At 48.7% G+C, this 27299-nt stretch overlaps 1 protein-coding gene across 4 annotated transcripts in view; it reads right to left on the minus strand.

The window, feature by feature from the left end:
• WDR26 (WD repeat domain 26) overlaps positions 1-27299 on the minus strand; it is a 618259-nt gene that overhangs the window by 189320 nt on the left and 401640 nt on the right. For all 4 annotated transcript variants that reach the window (XM_085613001.1, XM_085613004.1, XM_085613002.1 and 1 more), the window contains one exon: positions 26521-26666. In XM_085613001.1, coding sequence (XP_085469127.1) covers positions 26521-26666 — 146 coding nt within the window. The remainder of the gene's footprint in view (positions 1-26520; positions 26667-27299) is intronic.

Below are 27299 nucleotides of genomic sequence, written 5' to 3' on the forward strand. Positions count from 1 at the left end.
TAGCTTCCCCCCCACTGGAGTGGGTAACGGTTGAGGGGGAAGTAGTCGCTCAGGGCCGAGACCTAGCCGGGCCCTTGGTAGTGGTAGCCGCCTGCTGGCCTCCTCTACCCCTCTGGCGTTTCTGGAAGGGCTTCCAGAACTGCTGCTGTTGGTGCTGTTGCGGTCCCGAACCCTGCCCACGCCCTCTGCCCGTAGACCCGAACCGCCTCTGGAACGGGCGCTTCTTCTTCTCAGCCTTCTCCACCCGACGGCCGTCAGGGTTTCCGCCTCCGCCTTCATGCGGGCCATCTCATCATCCGCATGTTTTCCAAACAGGGTTTCCCCCGAGAAGGGCAGGTTGACCACTCTGTGCTGCGCCTCTGGTTTGAGGGACGTCAGGCGCAGCCACGAATGCCGCCTCTGGTGGACGCCATGACAGTAAGCGTGGGCGGCCAACAAGGAGACATCCGCCGCCGCGCCGATCACCTGATTCGAAACTAGCATGCCCTCACGCACTGTTTCCAAGAAGTCCTCCTTCCTGTCCCGGGGCAGCAGGTCCGCATACTGCTGCAGGGACTCCCACAGGGCCCGGTCGTAACACTCCAACAAAGCCCCTGCACTCGCCGCCTTCATGGTGGTGGCGGCGGAACCACACACCTTCCTGCCCGCAGAATCCAGCCAGCGGCTCTCTTTGTCAGGCGGAACCGTCGATGAAGGAGCGGTCGCATGTTGTTTCCACGCCGACGTCACGATGACCGAATCCGGCTTCGGGTCCACCCTCAAAAAGGTAGGGTCCGACTCCGGGGCCCTATACTTTTTCATGAGCCTGGAGGGGGCGGCTTTCGTCACCGCGGGAGTGAGGAACAGCTCCAACGCGGGCTCCACCAGTCCTGGTACAAGAGGCAGTAGAGGGCGAGACAGATGTTTCTTATGAAGTGTCTCGAATATCACGGACGTCGTGGGTGTTGGAACCGTCACCGTGATACCCAACTTTGCTGCCCCTCTCAACAGCACCTCTTGGAAAGAGACCAAATCGTCCACCGGAGACACCCTAGTCCCCGGCGAGTCCGACAGCGTCGGGGAAAAATCTCTGGTCGAGGACCGCGTGTGCGACCTGGACCTGTGCCTCCTACGGCGTCGTCCTGAGTCCGACGATGACCGTCCATGGCTCCGCGATCTTCTCCTCCTGAGAGAGCGGGAGCGCGACCTCTTCGGCTTCGGTCTGCCCGCTGGTCTAGCCGGTCCTGGCGACAGCGGATGTCGCGGCCACGGAGTCCCCTGCGGCGGAGTCGGGTACCTCGGAAGGGAAACCGACCGCGGAGGAACTGCCGGCGGCCCCAACGGAGTGCGTGGTAACGAACGAGGTGGGGGCGGCGGAGGCAGTGGCGCTGGCTGCGGAGTCGGAGGTGGTGGAGGAGGAGGCGGTGGCGTAGGCATCCGAGGAGGCGTATACACCACAGAGTACACCGATCCCGATGACTCTCTCTTCCTTGACGGCGACCTGCGCCTCGACGGCGACCTGCGCCTCGACGGCGATCTGCGCCTCGACGGCGATCTGCGCCTCGACGGCGATCTTCTTGACGTCGATCTCTCGACGTCGAACCTCTCTTCGACGGCGACGTCGACCGTCTTCTCTTCACCGACGGCGAACGGCGATCTCCCCTCGACGGCGAGCGCCGACGCCGGGTCCGAACTCGACGCCGACTGCTGGACGGCGACGTAGACGGCGTCGTCGCAAAAGATGCCGATGTCGTCGACGGCGGCCTGTTCAGGTCCTTCGACCGTCGACGCCGCTTCTCCCCAGAGCCCTGGGGAGACGGCGAACAGATGGTGTGAGAAAGTGGCTCTGTATATACTGTTCCCTAATAGGTACAGGGTGTACAGAGTCCACAGTCCCCCAGAGGCTGATAGAGGTCAAAGATAGGTATGACCTTACTCTCAAAAGTGGTAGCTTGGTCGAGCAGTAAGGCAGTACCAGAGGACAGTGTAAAGCATTTATTGTACACACTCAGTCAGCAAATGGTTTCACACACTCAATAACTGAACTCTAGGCCAATGATTTGTATATATAAAATATATGCTTGTTTTATTTTTAGAACCACAAGGGGATAAAAATATACTTTCTCAGAATGAGAGGTTGAATATAAATACTTTTGTTTCAAGCAATAAATTTGTAAAACAGTCACAGTTGGTTGCAATAAACAATCCTATTTCCTAAACATAACAATGCATTGAGCTCAATGGTAAATTCAGGTTATTTGTAATAAATTACTTTTGGAATTCCAGGTCTGGATCCTAGAACCAGCCTGGGGTCAGTATTCAGAATCAAGTGATGAAAGTCGACTTAATAACTGTAATGATTTTTAGATAATATTTAGCTATTTCAAAAGTTAGCACTTAGAAAATATTTCACAGAAAACATTCAATGGATCTCTATGGCAAGAAATTCAAATTGCAGGTAGAGTACTTTATCGTTACTTTAGTAATCCAGGACTGGGTGCCTAGACCCAGGACTGGGGTCCTTATCAAAAGCAGGTAAGTAATTTCGTTAGCAGAAATGGTACGATTTTAAAAGAATATTTCAAATTTGCAAAAGTAGACACTTAGAAGAAATTTCACAGAAAAGCAGACAATGGTTTCCTATGGGAGAAAAATGAGTTAGAAGTAAGTATAGTTGTGAACACTTTTCAGAGTCAGGGCTGGGCACCAAGATCCAGCACTGGGAGCTCACCTAGGAGCAGGTGAGTAAATTCGTTTTTGTCACTTGGCTGATTTTTGGTGAATTTTTGCAGTTTTGAAAAGTTCACACTTAGAAGATTTTTGAAGAAAAAGCCAGTCAATGTTACCCTATGAGGAAAATGAAGTTAGCGGTTTAAGGGTAAGTACTCGACTGGTAATGTTGAAATTCCGGGCATGGACTCAGGGGTCCCCCAGTGTCAGGTAAGTACAGTTGGTTCACCCTCAGCGGTTTCAGGACGGCCGGGTGCAGAGAGAGTTGGGCCCAATGTTATCCTATGAGGGATAGGGGGGCCTTGGTTGGTGGCTGCTGTCTGGCAAGCCACGCGGCTGTGGGAGCTGGGCTCCTGGTCACTTACTCAGGGCAAGTGGGGAAGTAGGTTAGAGTAGAGAGGGCACTGCCAGGGCCACTCGGGCGGCTGGGTGCAGGGTGCTTTTGAGCCTTAGGGCGCTCAATGGAAATCAATGGGAATGTTCCGGTTTGGAAAGAGGCTGCAGGCTCGGGGACGAGGATGTTTCAGGTGCCACCACCACTTCGAGAGGTAAGTTGGGTAGTTGTAGGTTAGGTGGGTACCCCGGGATTGGGCACAGGGGGTCGCAGGGCGCCGGGTGCAGGGGTGCCTTTTGACGTCGGGAATCTTACCCTCTGGTTGATCGCGGCTGGGGTGGCACTTGGTTCTGAGGCTGCAGGCTTCTTCCGGGATGTCGAGGGGGGTCCTTGGGTGCCGGACTCGGGGTCACAGTCGCCGTGGGGTCGTCCTCAGGGTCTTTGTCCACTCCGGCACTGGCCAGGCTTGGCTGGTGCAGAGTGTGTTGGGTCCGCGGTCCCGGGCTGGTGCCAGGGATAGCAAGTAGGTTTCTTGAGTAGAGCCTCTACTCGTGGGAGTCCCAGGGGCTTAGAGCTAAAGGGTAGCCAGGTCCTCCGGGGTTGGTGAGGTTGCTGGCCACGTGGGATGCCGCGCTGGTGCAGGTTCGAGAGTCGACAGGGCGGTAGGGCTGGGGCCAAAGCAGTTGGTGTCTTCTTCTCCTTTTAGCAGCTGCAGGGCAGGTCTTTGTTCTTCTTGCTCTTCTTGTCGTTTTTCTATCTGGAATCTGGGGAAGGAAGGTTCAGGGGGCCCCTAAATACTAGATTTAGGGGCGTTACAGGTAGGTGAAGGCCAGGGACCAATGGGTCCTTGTCCTGGGGTGGGTACACCCCCTATCCTGCCTCTCTCCTGTGGGAGGGGGGCAGTAGCCTAATCCTGATAGGGTAGGGCCTCCCATCTTCAAGATGGCGAGAGCCCGGAGATGTGCTTCACCTCGCCTCCCCCACCTGAGGGGTGGGGTGGGCAGGCTGGCACATCCCCTGTCCTTGTATGGGGTTTCCGGCCAAGCTTCCCGCCAGAGTGGGGGGTTGCAGTGGCCTGGGGAAACTCCAACTGGCGGCATGCCTTTGAAGCTTCCCTTTGCTCATCCTGGGGGAGGAGATTTCTCACCTCACCCAGGATGTGCATTGTTGCAGGCCCGGGAGAGCAGGGGCTCTCCCACCCAGGGGTCCAGCAACGTGTCTGCTGTGTGGCAGCCTGGGCAGCCTCAGAGCAGACGTGGATTGCAAGTTAGCTGTAAGGGGGCATCTTCTAAGATGCCCTCTGGGGTGCTTAGTACATTAAATCCCACACTGGCATCAGTGTGGGTTCAATGTGCTGAGAAGTTTGATACCAAACTTCCCAGGCTTCAGTGTTGCCAATATGGTGCTGTGGAGCTCGTGTTTGACAAGCTCTCAGCACCATGTATTCTTAAATGACAGCACTGCACTTACAGTGCCCAGGAATGGACCCGGGTACTGTAGGGGCACAGGGCTCCTGCTCCTGTGCCCACACCATAGGCGTAATGCACCCAGCTAGAGGGGTGGCTGGCATATGCCTTGGCAGTGTAGGTGATGGGCATGGTACACAGTGATGTGTGCCATGTCGACTCTTTGTTTTGTCCTGCACCCAGACACTCAGCCTGCAAGGGCAGTGTGTGTGTGTAAGGGTACAGGGCCTCTGAGGGTGGCACAATGAGTGCTGCAGCCCTTAGAGGCCTTCCCTGGTCACAAGGCCCTGGGTACCTAGGGTACCATTTACTAGGGGCTGACATGTGGCTAGGGTTTGCCAATTTGGAGTTTGTGTGGTTTAAGGAAGGAACATAGGCCCTGGGCACCTGATTGGCAGGAACCCAGGGTACACTCAATCGAAGTTCATTCAGCAATTTAGCAAAAAGTGGGGGCATACCATGCAAGAAAGATGGCACTTTCTCACAGATGGTAGTCATCCCCCTCGACGCCGCCGTCGACGCCCTCGACGTCGACGGGGAGTGGGGACGCTTACTGGTCTTCCTGCACCTGGGGAGCCCCCCAGAGGCCTCAGTATGGGCCAAATCAGCCCCTCCAGACCCACCTGGTGCCTTCAGCCTTCTCTCCTCCAGGACTTGAAGCCTGATCTTCATTCTGTCCCTCAGGGTCCTGGCTGAGAACGAGTGGCAGATTTCACAGTCTTCAGGCACGTGGGACTGGGGAAGGCAACCTATACACACCTCGTGTGGATCTGTTTTAGCCTTTTTTCTACCACACTCCGGGCACTTGTCGAATAAGCCAGGCATGTTGACAGTACCAGCCACTAAGCACTTGAAAAAGTGACAAAAATGGACAAAAACTACAATAAACCCTTGGAAAGGGGAGAGCTCAATGCTCCAGGGTCCTGCTAGCAGGACCTGGAAAAAAGAACTGAAAGTAAAAGGGACCTGCTGGGCATTCTGGGATACTGGGGAAAGTTCTGGAAATCTGGAAAGTTTTCTTAAAGGCATAGTATCCTGTTCTAAGCCACATAATGGCAGCCTATGGGGCTTGTCTGTCCATTCCTTCCTCTCTATCAGAGGCTTTTGCTGGTAGAGGCAGGGTTTTTTCCTATGTGGAGAAAAGCTGGACAGGCAGTGCAGTTTGTGGATGTTGGTGGAATTCTAGTTGAAGTACTGGACAGTGTAGCCTGTGGGTATAGGCTGCATTATCTGTCTTTAAATTAAATTCTCTCAAAGGTGTATGCAGGTCTGCATGATTTGTCACCTTTAGAGATTATTTTTTATTGCTCCGGGGTCCACGCACATGGGTTGGACTATTCACTAGATTAGGACACAGAGATCCCCTACTACAGAACTGGGTTTTATGGAGGTGGAATTCAAACTGCAGTTGCTGAAAGGATTTTAGGGTGGTACCCCGCTTAACTTCTCCTAATGTGGAAATGCTAATCAAGTCCCACTGGTGGAACCCCTTCAATGCGACCACCTGGCGCAGATAGTTAACATGCCACAGGGGCATTGTTCGGGTCAACTGCATGTGCTACCCCATTCAGTGGACGGTGTACCTCCATAGTCGGATCGTCGTTCAGGTAGCATGTGGTAGAGAGTCCAGATTCTGTGGACTATATAGCAACCGTATGTTCCTGAGCAAACGCAGGGTCCGCAGGTGAATTATACCACCAGTCATTGATGACTAAAAGGTGGGCAGCTACGTAATAGGAGTAAACATCAGCAGCAATGCCGCCGCAGTAGGTGGAATGCGCACAGGTCTGTAGCGCTACTCTAATAAGGATTTGTTATGTATATCGTTAATTTAGGCGATCCAAGCTCGTGGTATAAGATATGGAAAATGTTGAAGTCTGTAGAGCACTCTGGGGAGAGAGACCATCTTGAAGATGGCCGAACGTATATACAGCGAGAGAGGCAGGGAGGACCAAATAGTCTTGTCACGGAGGCTGGCAAGGAGCGGATTTATTTTGCGCGCCCAGGAGATCTTCGGACAGGGAGACACGAACACTCCGAGATATTGGAACCCTTCTGTAGCATGTTTGAGCCGAGATGTCCACGTAGCTCTACCCTGCTGACCGCACACAGGGAACAGTACCGATTTAGCAGGGTTAGTGTGAAGCCCGGTCGTTTGTCCAAAGACCCGGAGGATCTGCAGGATACGCGGGCCCGAGATCCATGGGTCTGCCATAACAAACAAGACATCATCTGCATATAATGCAATACGGTCTGGCTAGGAGCGTGGCCAATCAATGCCTCTAAGAACCGGACCACCACGAACCCATGCCGCCAGGGGCTCCACGCTAAGGCGAAAAGGGGGGGGACAGGGGGCAACCCTGCCGTGTGCCACGGCTGATAGGGAAGAAGGGGGATCGATGACCCGCAATATGTACTGAGGCCATTGGTTTAGTATAAAGTAGGCGCACGCAGGGCAGGAAGCGTGGTCCGAAATCGATAGCCTCCAATAGTTGGAATAAATACTCCCAGCTAAGGGAATCCAAGGCCTTATCTATATCGGCTAGGAGCAAGGCCGCGGGTGGCCTAACTCCAGAGCCAAGGCCATAGCGTTATGGACCCGACGGATGTTATGGTGGGTGGCCCGATGTGGCATAAAGCCGGATTGGTCCAGATGGACTAAATCTTGGATGCAGGCCCGCAGGCGGTCTGCTAAGACTTTCCATAATAACCCTGGATTCAAAATTGATTAGGGTGATAGGGCGGTAGGAGGATGGGTCCTCCGGTGGGCAGCCGGGCTTTAAAAAGAGGACAATTTCAGCCTGGCGCTAGTCTGAAGACAGGAGTTGCTTCTCAAGGGATTCATGTATTGCTTCCAGCAAGTGGGGGCCCAGTGTGACCATATTGGAGCGGAGGAACTCCATAGGTAACCCATTGGGACCCGGGGCCCGCCCTAGTCGCATCGCAGTCAATGCGGCCGTCAACTAGTCTATGGTAATGGGGTTGTCCAACTGATCTCCCATCAGATCTGATAACCTCGGATGGGGGATATCCGAAGGAACTCCGCTATCTGGTCTGCCGAAAGCTGTATTTCCGGGCATGTAATGCGGCAAAATGATGCGCAAACTCCTCCACCACCTCTCCAGGGGATGTAAAAAAGGCGCCATCTCTACCCCGAAATGTTGGAACTGTGGCTGGGGCTTGCCCAGCTTGACAGAGTCTAACATTTTGCTGGATTTGTCTCCCCATTGGTATATGCAGTATTGAGACGCCAGCCAGATTTCTTTTGCTTCCTCCATTATATGTTTGTGCAGCTGCTGTTGAGCAAGGGACGGGTTTCTTCGAAGGGTCGGAGTTAGATCCTGAGCATTTTGAGTCTCCAAGGATATACACTGAGTCTCCAACTCCGTCCGCTGTGCGGAGCATCTCTGTTTGTCGTTAGCCCTATAGCTGATGTGCACCCCTCTGATAGTGGCTTTCAGGGCCTCCCACAGGGTTCCCTTAGACCGTACTGAGTCAGTATTTAAGGTGAAATATTCTTGAATCGCTGTGTGTAAACACTCCTGATCGGGGTCCCGCAGATTCCATGGAGACATCCACCATCTAAAGGGAGGCTTTAGATGTTGCAAGATGAGTCACTGTGACCAGAGAATGATCCGACAACCCTCTTGGAAGATGAGACCTGGGCAAATCTATGTATATAGCTTTGTGGTGTGAACAGGTAATCTAGGCGAGACATGGAACCATTAACAGCGGACAGATGTGTAGCTTGTCTCAGCGGGATGGTATGCTCGCCATATATCCACCCAACCCAGCGCCCTGGCAAGCGACTACAGTTTTGGGGCTACAGCGGGAGGGTCTATCCCCTGAACCCTGTCTCCGATCAAGTTGCGACATGGAATCAATCAAATCAAGCTTTATTCAATTTTTGTAATACAAAAAGTCATAAAAGCATACATGATATTGCAAAAACTAAATATGACATTATGACGCAATAATTTTTTAAGCAGTCATGGTTACATAAATAGTGCTATGTCCTGTCATTTAACATTAACGCATTAAAATTGTTTCCTACACCCCATTATACTTTTTTTAAATGAGACTATTTCTCTTGTAAAACATTCAATGTCTAAAATGTGTAGTGCAATAAAAGCTGGGCAGCATTGCTTCAGACCCCTTAATTTTAAAATGGGGATGATCCATCTACTTCTGTTTGCAGTGTAGAATTTACAAAATATTACTACGTGCAAAGTGGTTTGCTGGGAGACCTCGTCGCACGGGCATGGTCACAGAATTTTAGACCAATCGTTTGTTGAGGGAAAGCTTACCAAACGATGGAAGGTGTTAAGTCTGAAACGAGTCCGAACTAATCGATCATACCCGTTTGGCATATCGGTTAAATAAGGCTGAATGCCATGGGTACTTAACAGCATTTGGTTTTGAAGTACCATGGGTCGTGAGGCTTCTCCTGCAAATATAATTGCCTCCAGATGAGCCATACAAGACTTTTTAAAGGCTTTTCTGGAAATGTTACCCATAGACAGGGGGTCATCAAAGTAGCCCGCATACCCCATATCATTCATGAAATCTTTAATATATTTCAACCAGCATATTTCAAATGCATGATCCAGTTTAAAGCGGTCTCTTAGAATTTCACGGTTAAATTCTGTATTAGTTGCGGACCAAATGCGATGCCAAAGGAGGACCGGTTGTACTTTTATTATATCTTCTGTACGGCACTCCCAATTCTGAGTGACAAATATAGGTCGAAGTGCTACGTGAGACTGCCAACAGGAATCTTAAAAAGGCGTTCTCTATCTTTTTAATAGAATTTACGTTGCGATATCGCCATATTCCAGCACCATATATGGCAGTGCTAACGCATTTCGCACTATAAATGTGAAGCAGTTCCAATGGAGATTTCTTTGCTAACTTCTTAGAGAAATTTACCAAAGCTGACTTAGCTCGCATAAAATGCAAGTTGGGTCCAAGATCCGTTGCAATCGAATACAATTCCTAGATAGGGATATTTTGTGGTCTTAACTACCTTTTTTTGTCGATAAAAATGGCTCTGCTCTTCGCATTGCCTTTCCCACAGCTCATAAAGTTTTGGATGTGTTCACTCTCTGGCCCAGATTTTCCATATAGCCGTAAGCATCAAGGGCCCGTTGTAGGGCCAATGGAGTACGGCCCATTATCACGGCATCGTCAGCGTAGAGAAGGGCAGGCAGGGGATGGCTGGCTATCTGTGGTAGATCGCGACACTTCCCGAGCATTGTCTGCTCTAATCCATTAGTATATAGTGTGAATAGAAAAGGGGCCAAAACGCAGCCCTGCCTGTCGCCCCTCTCCACGCTGAAAGGCTCGGTACACTCGCCATTGGACCCATACCGGACTCTAGCAGAAGCATTGCTGTACAACTGCCTCAGGAATTGGATTAGCGCTGCCTCCACCCCCATGCTGGCTAGTATATTCCATAGTTTCTCATGAATGAGACAGTCGAAGGCGGCAGTGAGGTCTTCGAAAGCCAGGTGTAGTTGGCCCTTACTTGATCTTGTGTATTTACCCATCAAAATACTGAGGTTCAAGCCTTGCTCTAATGTGCCCAGCCCTTTCCTAAATCCGAATTGCAGGTCGGATAGAACTTCATTGTCTTCTACCCAGTCTTGAGTACTATACGCCCTGCCACCTTAGCAAGAGAATCGAGCAGCGAGATGGGGCGGTAGCAGCTGGGTTTTGCCTGTCGACTTTAATTTTTAGATTGGCACAACTATGGATTCGGACCATGTTTTTATAAAGCCAGTTTCACAACAGGCTGCTAGCACTTGCGTTAGGAGTGGGCCCCATAGATCGGTGTTAAACTTAAAAAGATCTATGGGTACCCTGTCTGGGCCCAGTGCCTTGCCTCCTTTGCTAGCATGTATTGCAAGGAGTACCACCTCCAGAGTGAAGGTTAGTGCTATGGGATAGTTTAATGATGGCAAATGCACTTGTGTGTCAGTACTGGGATTTTTGCCGTCCATATCCTCCACCTGCCTATACATACTTGAAAAATGTTCCACCCAGAGTCCTTCCTCAATGTCAATTTCTATACTTGGAATGTCAATCCTTTCGAAGAATGGAGCTTTCACCACCCGCCAAAAGGCTGTGCTATCCTTGTTTTTGCTAGCCTCTTGAAAATCAGCCCAGGCTGAGTCTTTTATTTCGTTTTTGCGTAATTTCAAAGCATTCTTATAGTCCCTCCTGCAGACTCTAATTTCGTTAATGTCCTTATTGGTTTTATTATGCTTTAGTGCATTTGTGGTCAAACCACCCTGAGTTCCTACCATGATTATTATGACTATTAGCCTCAACCCTTAAAGTATTTCTTATTTTCTCAGTAATCTGGGTATAGGACTCCATAACTCCGTGTGTTGTAGATATATCTAAACAAGTTTAAAAAGATTCATAACTACACTTGACAATCTTCTCAGTGAAATCAGTAGGCTCTATGTTCTTCCATCTCAGTGCGTAGCCATTATGTTTGGCCAAGGCTATATCCGGAGCCAAATGTAACGTTTTTCTCTGGGAATGTCGCAACTTGGTGATTGTAGATATGGTCACACTCAGGGGAAAGTGGTCACGCATGGCGTTCTTATGCGTGTTGTAGGCAAAGTTACGGTTTGAATACCTATTGGGAGCAATTATGAAATAAATAGTAGAACTCAGACCTCTCCCATTGAAGGTCTGAGCAAAGGGGGGGCGTGGCCAAGCAGCATGGCCGACAGGACGTGAGCTTCTTCAGCTCCCGACCGGCCAGCCGCTAAAATCCTGAAATATCCTTCCCACTGACACCTGCGGGAGATTTCAGAGAGCGACTGGGAACCTGCAAGCGGCGTGGGAACCCTGAGAAAGGGTGAGCCTAATTGACGGCCTGGTACCGGCCATTGCGACTCCGGGCCCGCCTGCCTGACGGGCCGAGATCACGCGAGGTCGGGGATGTGGCCTACATCCGCCTGAACTCTGCCCGGAAACGGTGATTCTCTCCCAGAGTGCTCCCACGAACCCGGCTGTTGTGGAGGAGGCGCCCACTGCAATCGGGGGCCTCCCGGAGACTAGCGGATTCAGCCATCGTCGTGTGGACCCTGGGCGAGCGACGAGCTACGAGGGGTATTGCGGGGCGTCCTGCGTCCACCTGAGGTGCATTTGGAAGCCGGGCCAGTCTCCGACTGCTCCTGGGACATCGGCACATGTGAAAGAGGTGCCTGCTGCCATTGGGGGCCTCCCGGAGTGAGCGGAGTCCCTACTACGCCATAGCGGCCCGAGGCGAGCCATGCACCGCGGGCTGTGCCGCGGGGCGGCTTCAGGTGAGGGCGCCCGGGAGACCGTGATCGGCAGCAGCCGCCCTGGAACATTGGGCGGTAGCGTTCTCCCCAATGCTGTGCAGCGTATCCTGCACATAGGAGTGGTGGTAATAAGGCGCGGCCGTCCGCGGGGGGCCGAGACGGACCGAGGCACGTGTGCGTTTGGGGCACGACGCGGCTGACTGCCTGGTGGTCTCCCCCTGCGGGGCATCTGCAGACTTTCCTGCTGACGATCGCTGGCCCCTTGGACCTTGGGGACCGCCCTGCGGCCACTGGACTTGCGGTCCTATTGAGGTGAGCGTCCCTGGGATCCCTGTCAGACTAATTAGTCGACCCTGTGCTGGAGTACGACGGGACTGAGAGTCTCCACCATACTGGGGGGGCCAGTGCCTGTTGGGGCCCGCGCGGGGATACCGCCATTTTGGACCTTCCTGGGCTTTGAATGACTGTCGCTGGTGCCTGGGTCTGGCAGCGGGGCCCTGCAGGTTGGTGAGCAGTTAGCTGGCTCGGCGGAACTGTGGGATACGGAGGTGCTGGCGCCGCAATTGCCCTACTCCAGCTCTTCCTGTGTTCCCACGCTTTACTGGGCCTAGCTGCGGGTCGAAGCTCGGTGCGACCTGGCTGTGGACTGCGGGCAGTGTGGGGATCCCTCCTCTGAGATCGGAAAGAGCGGCGCGCAGGCTGGGAAGACGTGCGGGAGTCTGTGGACACTTGCTGCTGGGGCCTCCTTGCTGACGGTGAGTGGTGAGCGGAGAGGGGTGCGGCGGGGCCTTCCTGGCCCGGGGACTCTTGGCCTGAGGGCAGGTGACACCTTTGATTGAGCCTGGTTCACTGGTTCGCTGCCATGGGTAAGCCTAGGCCCAGGAACTCGGACACGGGCCGGGACTCTGAGGAAGCGGCGACTGACTTGTCGCAGATGGCCACTGGAGACCCTATACAGCGACAGCTTAAAGAAATCCTAGCAGCCATAACAGACACTAAAGCCACCCTCCACCAGGACATTAGTACAGTGGTGGTTGGGCTGGGGCTCCTGCACGATGAACATAAGAAGCTGGCGGGGAGGGTCAAGGAAGCTGAAACCAGCATAGCGGAATTGCTCCCGGCTAACAAAGATACGGCCCAACAGCTGCATACTCTCACGGCGAGGGTGAACTCCTTGGAACGCAGAGCAGACGATGCGGAAGGTAGAAATCGGAGGAACAACATCCGCGTGGTGGGGCTGCCGGAAGGAGTGGAGGGGGCTGACACGGTTGCGTACTTAGAGGCATGGCTTAAAACTGTGGTGGCTCCGGAGAGCCTATCTGTATTCTATACGTTGGAGCGAGCCCATAGGGTCCCAGCTAGGCAACTCCGGCCGGGCAGACCACCGAGACCAGTGATTGCTCGCCTCCTACAATACCGTGACCGGGATCTACTGCTTCAAAGGGGGAGAACGGTGGGCCCCTTCACTGTGGATAACAGCAGAGTCACACTGTTTCCGGATTATACCCTGGAGATCCAGCGGTGGCGAGCTTCTTACTTGGAGGTCAAAAAGGCGTTGAGGAAGGAGAACTTGCAGTATTCCCTCTTGTTTCCAGCATGGTTCCGAATTGCTCTCGATGATGCATCTAATTTTTTTTTTACTCTCCTGCGGAGGCTTGGGAGTGGCTGGAGAAGTATACAGGTGATCTGGCAGCCACGGCCGGACATGAGAGATCAGCGCCCTGGGCGGCTTGGCCGGCAGGCATGGGTCGCGGCGGCTGCGACGGGGGACCCGGACGAGGCCCTCCACAGTGCAGACTGGGCTGGAGAGGGCGGCTGCTCTGAGGGCAGTGGAATCTGTGTTGGCTGGGGGGGGGGGGGGCTCTGCTGACGACTGCGGATAGTGGAACAGACAATTCTACTAGAGTACGAGACTCCCGGTGGTTACGCCCCAAAATGTGGATGAGATAATCTGACTCTACAGTGGGGAGGTTGGGAAACATTGCGTGCCTCGCTGAAAGGAATTGATTGTGCGCAGAATGAACAGTCCTTGGGAAGGTAGCCTGTTTACATGCGGTTGGTGTCACCTGGTTGGTTGCAGAGCTGGCCCTGGGACAGCTGCGTTCACCCTTGCCTCTGAAGTAGTCGGAGGACTTTGCTTAATTGTTAATTTTGTATTTTATTTGGATGGGCACTAGTTTTAAGGTAACTGTCCTTGCGAGGGGGGGTTTGGGAGTTGGGGAATGTTCAACAAGGTCTCTGGCATGACGATTGTGATTTATTGATGGGGCGATGGACATATCATGTACCATGGGGTCACTGAACGATTTAAAGTGTATAACGTGGAATGTTAGGGGATTGCACACCATGAGCTGTCGACATAAGATCCATACATACCTGGTGCGGAGGGGGATACAGGTAGCGTTCCTTCAGGAAACACATATTACGGGCTCAGAGGGTCTAGCGCTGTGGCGCAGGTGGAGGGGACAGGTTTTTCATACTTCGTATTCTGCATTTGCGCAAGGAGTCTTGGTGTGGATTAGAGCTGGGGTCCCCTTTAAACCGGTGCAGCACATTGTAGACCCAGAAGGGCGTTACTTACTAGTGCAGGGTAGGCTGGATGGGAGGGACGTTACACTGGGCAGTATTTATGCCCCGAATACTGAGCAGCAGGCCTTTTTTAATTTATTGTCCCGTAAACTGTCATCCTACTTGACTGGCCCAATCATGCTGGGGGGTGACTTTAACTCCGTAACAGATGTCACTCTTGACAGGTCCCACCCCCCGCTTCCGACAGCGCCAACTACTACGATCGCTAGGGCTCGAGGTACATGGCAGTCGAATTGGGGGTTGCTGGACACCTGGAGGGAACATCACCCAAGTGAGAGAGACTACTCCTTTTTCTTTCCACTTCATGAGTTGCACGTTAGATTAGACACGATACTTTGCTCCCCTGATATACACACGGCAGTTCAGCACAGTGAATACCTGACCAGAACGTGCTGAGGCTTTGTTGGGCCCCACAGCTTCCAGCAATCCCGACATGGCGTTTAAATCCGGAGCTGCTAGAGGACCCGGTCTTCCGGGAGGTGAAAGGAAATGGGACGACCCAATACTTTCAGGAGAACACAGGTTCTGCCTCCTTATTGACTGTAGAGTGGGACGCTTTTAAAGTGGTAGTGAGGGGTCTCTGCATCGCCCATTAGATTGGGGTGCGGAAAGTTCTCCTTCAGGAAATAGATAATGCGGACCACCGATTGCGCGACTTGGAGCGTGCTCGCCCAGAACATCCAGAGGGGCAGGAGGACATGTTGGCAGCCCGGGAGGCAGTAGCAGTGGGGGTTGAGAAGTTGCGGTGTTACGATTACAAGAAGTATTTGACACGTGCCCACGCGGAGCGCGACAAATCTGCCGCATTGCTGGCGTGGCTCGCGAATCCCATTAAACAGGTGGCCCCTATATTGGCAATAAGCGATCCAGTGGGGGGTATGTGTTACACCCAGCAGGGCATTAATCACCTTTTCTGACTACTATGAGGGGCTTTACTCCAGTAGAGTCGCCTTGGATGAGGATCGACTGGGGGGATTCTTAGCTGAGGTGGAATTGCCGACCCTTGCCAAAGCGGAAGCAGATGTGTTGGGTCAAGACATTACACTGGGGGAAGTAAGAGGTGCAATCAAACACATGGCGCGGAAGAAGACTCCAGGGGTGGACGGTTTGCCGATAGAATTTTATGCATCTTATGGCGAGTTATTGGCCCCTAGGCTAGTGGCCCTCTACAACGAATCGCGGAGGGTGGGCCGGCTTCCTGCCACGACGCGTGAGGCGCTTATAATTCCACTATTGAAACCTGGGAAGCCTCCCTCTGACATGACTGCCTAACGTCCACTATCCATGCTTACCACCGACTATAAGATCTTGAGTCGGATACTAGCCTCTCGCCTCCTGCCGTATATGGCCCGGCTAGTACATGTAGACCAGGCGGGTTTATACCCAAACGAAATACAGCGGGTAATGTTGGTCGCCTGCTCCGTGTTTTGGAGGCCGATACGTACTCATACTGCTGCCATATTCTCGGTTGATACAGAAAAGGCCTTTGACAGTCTGGAGTGGCCTTATTTATTCCAGGTACTGCGTGCCTTTGGACTGGGGGAGCGATTCGTGGCTTGGACGGCTTTGTTCTATAGGGATTCCACGGCTAGAACTAAGTCAGGAGGTCTGATATCACCTCCCTGCGCGGTGGGTAGGGGGACGCGCCAGGGGTGTCCTCTATCCCCGTTGTTGTTTGCGTTGGCCATAGAGCCGCTGGCGGCCCAGGCCCGAACGGGGAGATGGTTCAAGGGACTCCAGGTGCACGACGATACCCATTATCTAGCCCTTTACGCGGATGACCTCCTCCTGTTTTTAGCCGATACCCAGGGGGAGTTGCTGGGAGCTAATCGACTGCTTCGATGTATCAAGGAATTGGCAGGACTGAAAGTGAATTGGTCAAAATCATGTCTCTTCCCCACCTCCAAGACAGCTGAGGGTCCTCGATCTACGGAGGAGGTACAGTGGGAATACACCTGTATAACATACCTGGGGACACGTATTTACCATGAACGAAAAGATCTGGTGGAGGGTAATATTGGCAGAGCTATACGAGGCCTTCAGGGCAGTGTGGACTTTTGGCAGTCGTTGCCGCTGTCCCTGATGGGGTGGGTAGCGCTTCTCAAGCTGGTGGCACTCCCCAGGTTGCTATATTATTTTCGGACGCTTGCTGTTTGGATCCCTGCGTCGACATTTAAGAGGCTCCAACAGATGATAACGTGGTTTCTCTGGCTAGCTGGCAGACGCCGGGTAGCTTTGCATACTTTGATGCGCCCACGGAGGGAGGGAGGGCTAGCAGTTCCGGACTTGGAGTCCTATTATTTGGTGGCCCAGCTGCAATGGTTGACCCAGGCGGTGGCTCGAGAGTTTCGGGGAGTGGGAGATGCTACGGGGGGGGGGGGGGGGGCGGATTCCTGCCTACCTGCTATCTAGGATTATCATACAACAGCCGCTTCGCCTTGGGGGTCTCCCTAGTGACGTGCAGACCTTTCGGTTGTGCTGGAATAGGTGTCAACAGAGGGCGCGGATCGCGTGCCCATATGCGCCAGAGATCCCGCTGTTAATGTGTCAGCAGTTGCCACATGGGGACAACTGGTCGGTGCTTAAGGGGTGGCGTGATTCAGGATTGACAGCTGTGGAAGATTTGTACGAAGAGAACGTTCTGTTTCCTTATGAGGCCATCCGCGAGCGTTTTGATCTCCCTCGTGGGGATTATCTGCTGCATGCTGCCTTGGTGTCGGCTATTCAGCGACGATGGAACGAAAGGCTATCTGAGCCTAAGACATCCATGGCCTGCCAATATGTGGTGCTGGCGGCTGGAACCATTAAAGCTGTCGCTTGTTTATATCGACGGATGACCTGCGAAAAGCTGGTCCCCCTTATAAGGCTGAAGCAGCACTGGGAGGAGGATATTGAAGGGGAAATTCCTGATAAAATATGGGCTGTTTTGCTTGAGCGCCCCTGGAAATGCTCCAGGAATGCCAGATTCCAACAGATTCAATTTTTTATTTTCCACAGGGCTTATCTCACTCCAGTCAAAGTCAAACACTATTTTCACACACTCGCGGCGCCCTGCCCCCGGTGCCACAAAGAGGGAGCTGACTTCTGCCATATGATGTGGGGCTGCCCTCGGATCGGGGCTTATTGACGGGAAGTGTGGACGCTGCTTTGTGATGTCACGGACAGGGAGATTGAATTTGGTATAGGTCCATGTTTATTACACTGGTTTCCCCACACCTCGAAGACAAAAATAACTAGTAAATTTATAGATCTAGGGCTGGTCCTGGCCACGCGGGAAATTACTGCTAATTGGAAGGCGCAGCGTGGGCCGAGATTGCAGAGGTGGAAGGCTGAATTTATTCGGTGGGCAGAGTGCGAGACGGTTCTTCGACTGCAAACAGCTACCCGAGCTCATGGCGACAGGGCAATGGACTCTGCCCGTGCCTGGGGAGCCTTAGCAGAACTCCTGAAACCCATAGACTCTGATATTGAAGTAGATTCGGTGCTTAGTGAAACACAAAACCTGCCCTCCTCATTGTCTGGTTAGAGCGGTGATGGGAGAATAGAAGCTATCCCAATTAGTCCATCAGCGGACCTGTGTTAGGAAAGTTTGAGGTGTACCTTACAGCTGTAGGGTATGCTATTATGAGCAGAGAACCGAGTGCCCTGTTACGTATCCAGCTAATAAGTCATGCCGGGGGAGTTATGGGAAGGGGGTGGTGGGAGGGAGGAGGGGTTGTAGCATGTTATAGGTTTTGTGCTCATTTTCTTTATTATGATCCGGAGCTTCCGAATGCATTTGCTGTTATTAATCTTGCCACATTATACCTTGTTAAGGAAATACGATGGGGAGACTTGTGGGTGGTACACCGCAAGAGTTTCCAGTGAGTGTGAGTAATTTCGCTTGTAAACCATCGGTTAAAGAAAAGATACGATCGTGTAAGGAGTATTGTGTATTAGGAATGATTTACGCGAGCGGAGGCTCCTGATTGAACTGTGTATGAGTGATATAGGATGTTAATCAATAAACATATTTTACAAAAAAAAATTGAAGGTCTGAGCAAAAGGGATGGGTGGAGAACATAATAGGTTAACAAAATCCAAATCAAATACAAATATCATTTTGTTTAAGAAATCCCCATAAAAGGAATGGGAAGGGGTACTGTGGATCAGTGCTTGAATTTAGCACGGATCATAGAAAAATATACTAGAATGAAGGAGGGGAAATTATACATGGCCTTCATGGACCTTAGCGCGGTGTTCGACTGCGTGGTCCATAAGCTATGGTCTATAATGGAGATGATGGGGTCGAACCTGCTATACTAAATTTTATCAGGCAATCGTACGCTAACGCGACGGCATCAGTGCGTTACACCAAAACTGGAGACTGTACACGTTCCTTTAAAATCTCTAGGGGAGTAAGGCAGGGTTGCATATTTGCCCCTTTCCTCTTCTCTGTATACAAACGGAGTAGAAAAGGCACTTACAGTGGGTACTAGGGATGTCCCCCTTTTTGAAAATCAAACACTTCCATTACTGGCTTACGCAGACGACGCGGTTTTAATCGCCAGAACAGGGATTTGGCTACAAAGGCTGATAACTGCGTATGTCTCCATTATGGATTCACTTCAGTTGAAAGTGAACCAAACGAAGTCTTTTCTATTAATAGCAGGGGCTACAAAAAAAGAAAAGGTACCGCACTTTCGCACGGAAGCAGAAAAAAATTGAGGTAGTGGACTCTTTCCCCTACACTTGGGCATCGTTTTTGATAAAGATCTGTTATGGGCAAAATTGATGGAGGGAAGAAAGATCGTAATGGAGAGGGGTATTATTGCCATAAAATCCTTTGCTAGAAAATTGGGTGCTACACCCTTACTACTGATAAAAAATATGTAGCAGGCCAGAGTTAAAACAGCAGCGACCTATGGAGCTGGGGTGTGGGGTATGGTTGCATCGACACTACTACAAACTATTGAGAATACATTTTTTAAAATCTGTAGTGGGTTTACCTCCCTCTCTTACAAATGGTAGTTTACATTCGGAATTGGGCCTGCCTTATATCTCAGAATACACATAGTTAGCCCCACTTCTCCCCTGGCATTCAATCTGGAGGAGAGATACAGTTCCACTGAATCAATCAATATTAAGGAGCTGCTTAGCAATGGACACGTGGAAGAGGTCTAGGTGGCTTAGTTACGTAGAATCAGTGCTAAGGGAGATTGGTCTCCATGAACTCTTTAAAGACCCCCTGGCCTGTAGGAAGGTCTCTAAACAGAGGTTTAGTGATATGTTCATGTTGATGGCCGAGTATAAGCGCAAGGAACACTATAAAGAGAAACACGAAGCCCGGGCATATGGCCTCAACCCACCAATAATTGAAGGAGGTTTCTCCTATCTAGTAAATGTAAATAGGATGCAACATAGATTCATATTACTGGGGTTTCGCACTAACCTGATTCCCCTTATGTTAGGTTATCCTAAAAAAACATAATCAAGCCGATTTAAGTGCGTGCCCATGTGATAACCTATCACCTCAAACAGAATTGCATACATTTTTATTTGGCAGCCTATACAAGAAGGAAAGGAATGTCCACCTTAAACCAATTTTAAAGAAAATGAATTTTAAGCAGTGTCGGGTAGCATTATACTTTCTAAAAACACCCCCTGACCCTTTGGTCTGTTATTCAGTTGCGTCATTCCTGTGGGCTTGCATGAGGAAGAGGAAAGGGACAGCATGTAGATTAACTGAGTTCGCAAAACAATAATACAAGTGCCTAGATTTAGCATATGAAATGGTTCTCTTTTTTACATTTTTATGTATCTTCATCCTAGAATTGTGATGAAATATTAGTAATTTTAAAGATAGAATATCGAAATAATTTTAATGTGATTTATTTATATGTGCTTTTATGATATTTTTTAACATGATCGAATAAAGATGAATTGTTGTTGTTGAATGGGAAAAATGGGACGGGCTGCAACAATCATCGTTCATTAAACCACAAGTAATGTCGCGTTCTACTAGACACAAGGTAACAAAAAAATCCCCTCCCCAGACAATCAAGACATCATCTGCCCATTCATTCTGTATAACATGTACATCATTCATAAGTTGTTTCAAAATAGCCACCTCTTTTCCTTTCGGAATATTGTTATAGAAATTGATCAGCGCAAAACTGTTCTGATGGTCCATCTTTACAGTCACGATCTGATAATACGTTTCCGATTTAATTAATCGAATCTTTTGCGTGTTCAACAAGTTTGAAATTTAAATACGAAGAGCCCCTTTGGGCCTCCCATGACATGACGGGATGGCAAGCGTGTGGAAGGTTCTAAAACCGTTAAAGTGTATTACTTGCACAGACCAAGTTTCCTGCAGGCAAAGTATATTACATTTCTCAACAAATCGTTTGGATCGTAGGTCTGCAACATTCCAAAATAGGTTTGAGACACTGTGCCCATTATTATTAGAGCTATTTGTCCTGACTTGTAGAGTAATTTCGGGGAGAGTGAGTTCATTTCCCAGATCATTATCTAGTGTACGTCCTACCTCCCTTCCAGAGTTTAAATGATCCATTCCATTGTGGGTAGTACTTACACAGGGTTCCCCACATGCCTTGTCTAGATTCCGTAATTCTAGGGAAGACTCCTAAAGGCCATATCCAAGTTTATCCGGGGCTACTAATATTCTACATCCTCAGATCGGGAGGCAAGTTCCTGCGATATCACTGTCAATTTATTGACTTGACGTTGGAGGGTCGTTACATTATCTTCGACGGAGGACACCTGCGTCTCAGCCTCGGTGATCAAGTCAACAGCCTTTCGCAGGTCCCGTCTCAGAAACTAGACTCCCGTACTGACTGCACTGATTTTGGCCTCCGCAGACAGTGAACAGCCAAGCAGGCCCCTCTAGTGGGACCTGGCTCGCCAGACCACATTGGCACTTAGTGGTTTTCTATATATATGGATTTTATTTATTTTTTGGCTAGACATTTTCGGTTTTTCATCAACAATTTTTTCTTTTATATCTTTTTCATCTCTTTTTATTGTTGTAAATGGATTGGAATATCGCACACTGTTGGGGTGGACTGTGCACCAAAATATTAAGATATCAGTTGTATATACATACAACTTTGGTTGATTATATTGCTTAGTTTTCGCCTACCCCTACTGCTGCAATTAATTTTCAGTAACACACATCACTTGGCTAGATGACGCACTAATATGCGTATGAGGATTACTTTATGTCTGTTGCTTTTATATAATCAGGCAATCATATTTGAAATGTATTAAGATCATTGTTAATCTATATTTAAATTGTAGGGTGTGATACGTTGTAAATCATTGTGAAAACCCTTATGAACCGCTTATAGTTCTGGCAGAATAGTTGAGGTTCCTATGTCAGAGACTTTGAGAATTATGTCCTTCTATAGGAATTTGAGGCGCATGTCAAATAGGCTGCATCTCGTGAACTCTTCGTGTTACCTTGCAAATGTTGTGAAGAGTGGAACCATTAGACAAAAGGTATGCACAACCTTTTGTACTTGTTCTATGAAATCGTAACAGGAAAATGTTATTGATATGTTGACAGATCCAATAGATGGTAACACTGACAAAGAGATGCTCATTTGGATAAGAAGTTGTAAATATGTATATTTTGTAAATATCAGAGTATGTAAATTACTTGTTTTATAGTATACATAAAAAAATGGATATTTTGTGGATATAGGTATGCAAACTTTTATGTGACTAATATTGTTATAAAAACTGTGTGTTATCTTTGTGTTTTCACTTCTATGTTGGGAACTTGTGATAAGTACATCTTTTAACTTTGATCTATCTGTTTGTATTGTTAGTCCTGTGCCTTATAATTTATATGTAATATATATGTTTTGTCATGTTACAGCCCTGATGAAGTTCCCCCTGAGGGAATGAAACGCGTTGGCTGACCATTCCTTATCACTTCTAAAAAAAAAAAAAGGGAATCTTTTTTCAAATAAAGAGGATATTTGAAAATTATATTTTGGTTCTTTGGACTACTAGATACATGCACCCCCATTTCTCCCTTTTCTTCTGCTTTGATACAGGATGCTGTTGATGTGATGCGTTTGACATGGGTCTTTTTGCAGCTACTCCTCAGTCCACATACTCAGTTAGGCGGTCCTAGCAACAGGGGTCCGCATCTCTCGAACTCCTCCCTTAACTGGCAGAAGTCCAGTCACCTCTGGGCTACAGTCATCCGATATTGCAGTTACAGCCAAATGATAACTGGTCTACTGAGCTGCACTTGGACAGCTCTCCCAGGTTTAAAAAACCTGGGTGCAACTTTGAGCATCAGGTCCTGGTCTCTGGGGCTACGTGATGACGAGGATTTGTGCTACCAACTAGCCCCAGCAGACTTCTTCAGCTGGTGTGGTCCTGTGCTGCGAACAGGCGGTCAGCCAGCTGACCCTTGGAGTCTCTTGCTTCAGCTGTACTCGAGACAACTTCTCCACGAGCAGCTCACAGCAGACATAATTCCTCTCCTTTGCTAGCCACCAGGTGCAGTCCATGACAGTGAAGCCTCTGTGTTGTTTTCATGGTGCACCACGGCAGTGCTTCTGTCCTTTTAGTCCAGTCAAGATATGAGTTCTGGATGCCAGGTGTGCCCTATTTATGCTCAGAAAATGCCCTCAAGGTAGGATGCATTTGATGGCCAATCGTCTACCAGGTTCCCTCCCTCCTGATAACCACTTCCTGTCAAGTGTGGCATCTAGATAACCAGGATGCACCATCCTGCCCACTTCCAATATGGCTGAACCCAGAAGTGCGGCTACCAAGGAGGCTACACACCCATGAAAATCTGGATTGACAACTCGATTCCTCTACCCTGTCCCTAATGCCAGTCTATCTACCCAGACAAAGCAGCCCCTCTCCCAAGTGTTTCCCATTTGCCCCTCAAAGGTGGCTTTAAATCGGAGTTTGGCTTTTGGGCTAACACCAGTGTGGCTTCCTGTAGTAAAGAGGTAACCTCTCTAGTGCAGGCTTCTCCCAGTGGTTCCCAAACTTTATCGACCCGCGGCTCCCTTGTCCTTTTGACCATTGGCCGCAGCTCCCCACTATCTTACTTTTTTTTGGATGGTGGGGGGGCATAAGCCTGGCCTCTGGAGTACTTTCAATTATTTTCAGAGAGAAAAATTGGATGAAGCTGATCAAGGTATAATAATTAGCTACGCAGGGTGTTTCGTATTACAAAAGCAGCGCCTCTAATAAAATATTTTTAGTTACACTTCTTTGCCCATTTTTTTTTTTTTTTTTTTTTTTTTAGAGAACCCTCTCAAACTTTGATATCCCACTTACAGTACTAGATATCACCCATATGCATGTTGGCCCAATGGCCAAAGTGTTTCTGCGCTTGAAGAATATTTGCATGCACTTCCATTTCTACCAATGTCATACGGACCAAACACACCTGTCTCAGCAGGGTGACTCACAATTATTTAAACCAAATACAGCTTTATTTTTGCCATCTCCTACCTAAAATTGCCTCCAATTCAATATAAGCCAAATAAATTCCTCTGTTTTTCTTATTTTTAAACATCCCTCTTTCTTTCTTACAAATATTGGCATTATGCCTTATATGGTGTTTTGCTTCCCTGTGCTCATGGAGAGAGCAGGCCTGTCTGGAAGTGTGTGTACACTGGAAGAAACGTGTACTGGAAGTACCTATGGTTAAAGTACACATGTCAATTCTTAATAACACTTGGTGTGTTTGAGCGACACAACAACTTTACTGATAACTTGCACTGGTATAAAATGCATTTGGAAAAAACCGAAACTATCAACAAGTCTAACAAAACAAATCGGGCTTCTTCCGCTTACTTTGGGAGTGTTGGAACATAGGGATCCAGTGAAATATGGAGGTCATGTACCTCGACATGCAATTAATAAAGCACTACGTTTCCAGCTTCTAGCATGTCACTTACAAATATTCAACATCATGTGTTTAAGTCTAATTAGTTTAACTGAAGCCAATAAACCCTTCAACATGAAATGCATTAAAGTGCTTGGTGCGCGGCTCCCCTGGCTAGATGACGGCGCAACAGGGAGCCATGGCGAGCACACATTGGGAACCACTGTTCTATTGTAATCTTTCCTGGGAGTCGTCAGCACGTCTCTTAAGGAGAGCTGAAAGTGGTCTCAAAGACAAACTCCCATGCGCAACAGTTAACGGCACAGAAGACTAAAGGCAACAAAGTGTTAACTTTGTTAAAGATGCACACTGCAACAAGTTACATTAATCTTGGCTCGAGAATCAAGTTGGCTTAATGTAATGAGTAATTCGATGATTGGCGTATCAACTTTGGTCGCACCACTCAGGAGTTAGCACAGCTAAAGGGTCAGAGTGTAACCCTGCACTCGTCAATGGGGCAACTAAGCTTTGCCACAGTGAAAACGAGTGTAGCTTTTTTACTGTTGTATCTTACCATAGGATTTGGTATGCTGCCTTAAGGGTGACTTACACATATTGCAGGGGGAAGCTTGCCTATGCAATTGCTTTAAATGGCAAAGTCTGGTTAGCAGTTTAAAACTGCTCTTCCAGTCTACAATGGTAGACTGGGAGACTCGTTTTACCTGCGTTAAATCCAGGATGGCACAACCAGTGCTGCAATTCCTGGGGTGACCTAACTAACATGCCCTGAGCACCACAGTCTAGGGAATTATAGGCAAGTTATATTAAGCTAATTGGGTATAAGCCAACTGAGCATACACTTTTTAGTGTCAGGGCACTGGCACTGAGGTCTTGTTAGCAGGCCTCACTGCACTAGTAGAAAAACCAACAGCTTCAGTCCAAAAACTTGGGGGTGACCATATAGAAAGAGGCATTTCCTTACAAGTGAAAATCTGAAGCTCCATGTTGAATCAATGTTGGTCAAAAGCTAGCTCCTATAAACATCCAGACCTCAATCCAATGCCCAGGTCTTTGAACCTTCTCTAGTGTTTCCTTCCAGACCAGAGGCAGGCTTTCATGAGATGTACGTACTGCTACAGATCAAAGGTATTCTGAATCTGTAGCAACTCTAGAAATTATGTAAAGTATTCCATTAGACTGTGCTCCATGAACTCCCTAAGTGCGGGAGAGAAAAAGTAACATGTCCCAGCCAGCAGTGTAACTAGCCTAAGACATTTTGCCTTTTCTCCTCCTGTAAGGGGATATAGTGCTCAAACTCCCTTACTTCTGCCTCAAGCCTCCATAACAGCCAGATACACCTCATACATACAACAAGGGATACCAAATCCCTCTATGTATACTATGCGAGGCTTACTCAAGAAACGCAAACCTGCTTTTCCATTCACAAATTAACAGGGGTGTTGGCTGAACTGGTGAAATTTAAACAAATTAGGACAATATCAAAGTTGTAACTCTGATATTGTCCTAATTTGTTTACATTTCACCAGTACTGTATACTGGACACAGTCTCAGGCATACATGTACCCATCTGTGTGGATTATTTTTCTTTTTCCATGTATGTTTTATTCCCAGTTGCACCTCTCTAACTTTCATACTAGTCATCCTATTAAATGCTACCACCAGTATCTCTGCCTACCTCTGCTTACACCTGGTTCAGTACCCATTCTGGACCTCCATTGACTGAATGAAGCTCTCCGATCAGTTGCTGGGTCCTCACTACTAACACCAAGTACTTACCTCCACACTTCCGAAATATGTGAAGATTCCATACCATGGGACTTCAGTAATGTCAGGGAGTATTTCTCTTGCCTTTATTGGGTACATTTGGTCTGCTGTTTCTTCTTAACATTTGGCCTCGTAGGGTACAAAGTTTTTTTTGATGTGGCTTTTGCACTCACTTTTGGACTTTTTTTTAATAATATGATTGTTTTACTGTTATTTTTGATGTGGCTTTGAAGGAGTCTGATCTTACTGTTACAAGTGATGTATTTGTCTGTGTGTACTTAATCAACAATTGTAAAGCACTCCATTAGGGTACAAATTATTAGTGCAATTAGTCAAACGTTTACTACTACTTCTGAGATTGGGCAAATAAGTACCTAAGTTGATTAAAGCTGAGGCTACTTGACAACACCATAAACTCATGATTCCAGTTTTTTCATTTGAAGTGCTTAACACAATACTTGCATGTTTCTATCCGTCAGGTCCTCAAAGTTATAGCCCCGAATTCGTTGATGTGTGTCTGAAGCCAGAACAGTCTTGCCATCATTTAAGCACCAAAGACACTGCACTCTTACTCCTTCCCAGGAATCAAGTAGATTACCATCTAAATCCTGGGAGTGTAGGAAAAAAATAAATAAATACATTAGCGAGGAAAGTATGTCGCCAAAATGACAAACATTTGTAGAGATGTTTAGTATAATTGAAGTTATGAATCCACTGGTGAAACTTACTACTTTATCAAACAGGCAGATCGAGTGAGATGTACATTACATATTCATACACATTACCGAGTAAAAAGCAATGCTACGTTATAAGGAAAGACGCAACAATCTCAAAATAAAAGCAGGATCATGAAACAAACTGTTCTGAAAATACTAGGTTAGGGGCTCAGTCAAACAAATCGGACAAGAAATGTTGTTGGGACTCAAGTCCACAACGTGGCACTGAAACTGGTTTGTACTGCCCCATGTTTTTCCTCTCAAATACAGTGACTGTGCTAATTTCATTGCATTGCTGTCTATCACCAGTGGCTCTCAGTTAATAGAGAGATGCGAGAAGCTGGCTTGGTATACGATTCACACTTATGCAAGTGGGCACCCTGACAAATCCAGACAACCTTAGTGGTCTGAGACCACCTTAAAAAACTCTAAGTGGTAGCTGTGGAAAGCAGCCTTCAGGCTTAGTCCAAAAGGAGTGTAACGCAGCTTGTTTTACCAGAACATATCTTATCGAATATGCTACTT

The sequence above is a fragment of the Triturus cristatus genome, chromosome 6, assembly GCF_964204655.1.
Source record: "Triturus cristatus chromosome 6, aTriCri1.1, whole genome shotgun sequence".
NCBI lineage: Eukaryota > Metazoa > Chordata > Amphibia > Caudata > Salamandridae > Triturus > Triturus cristatus.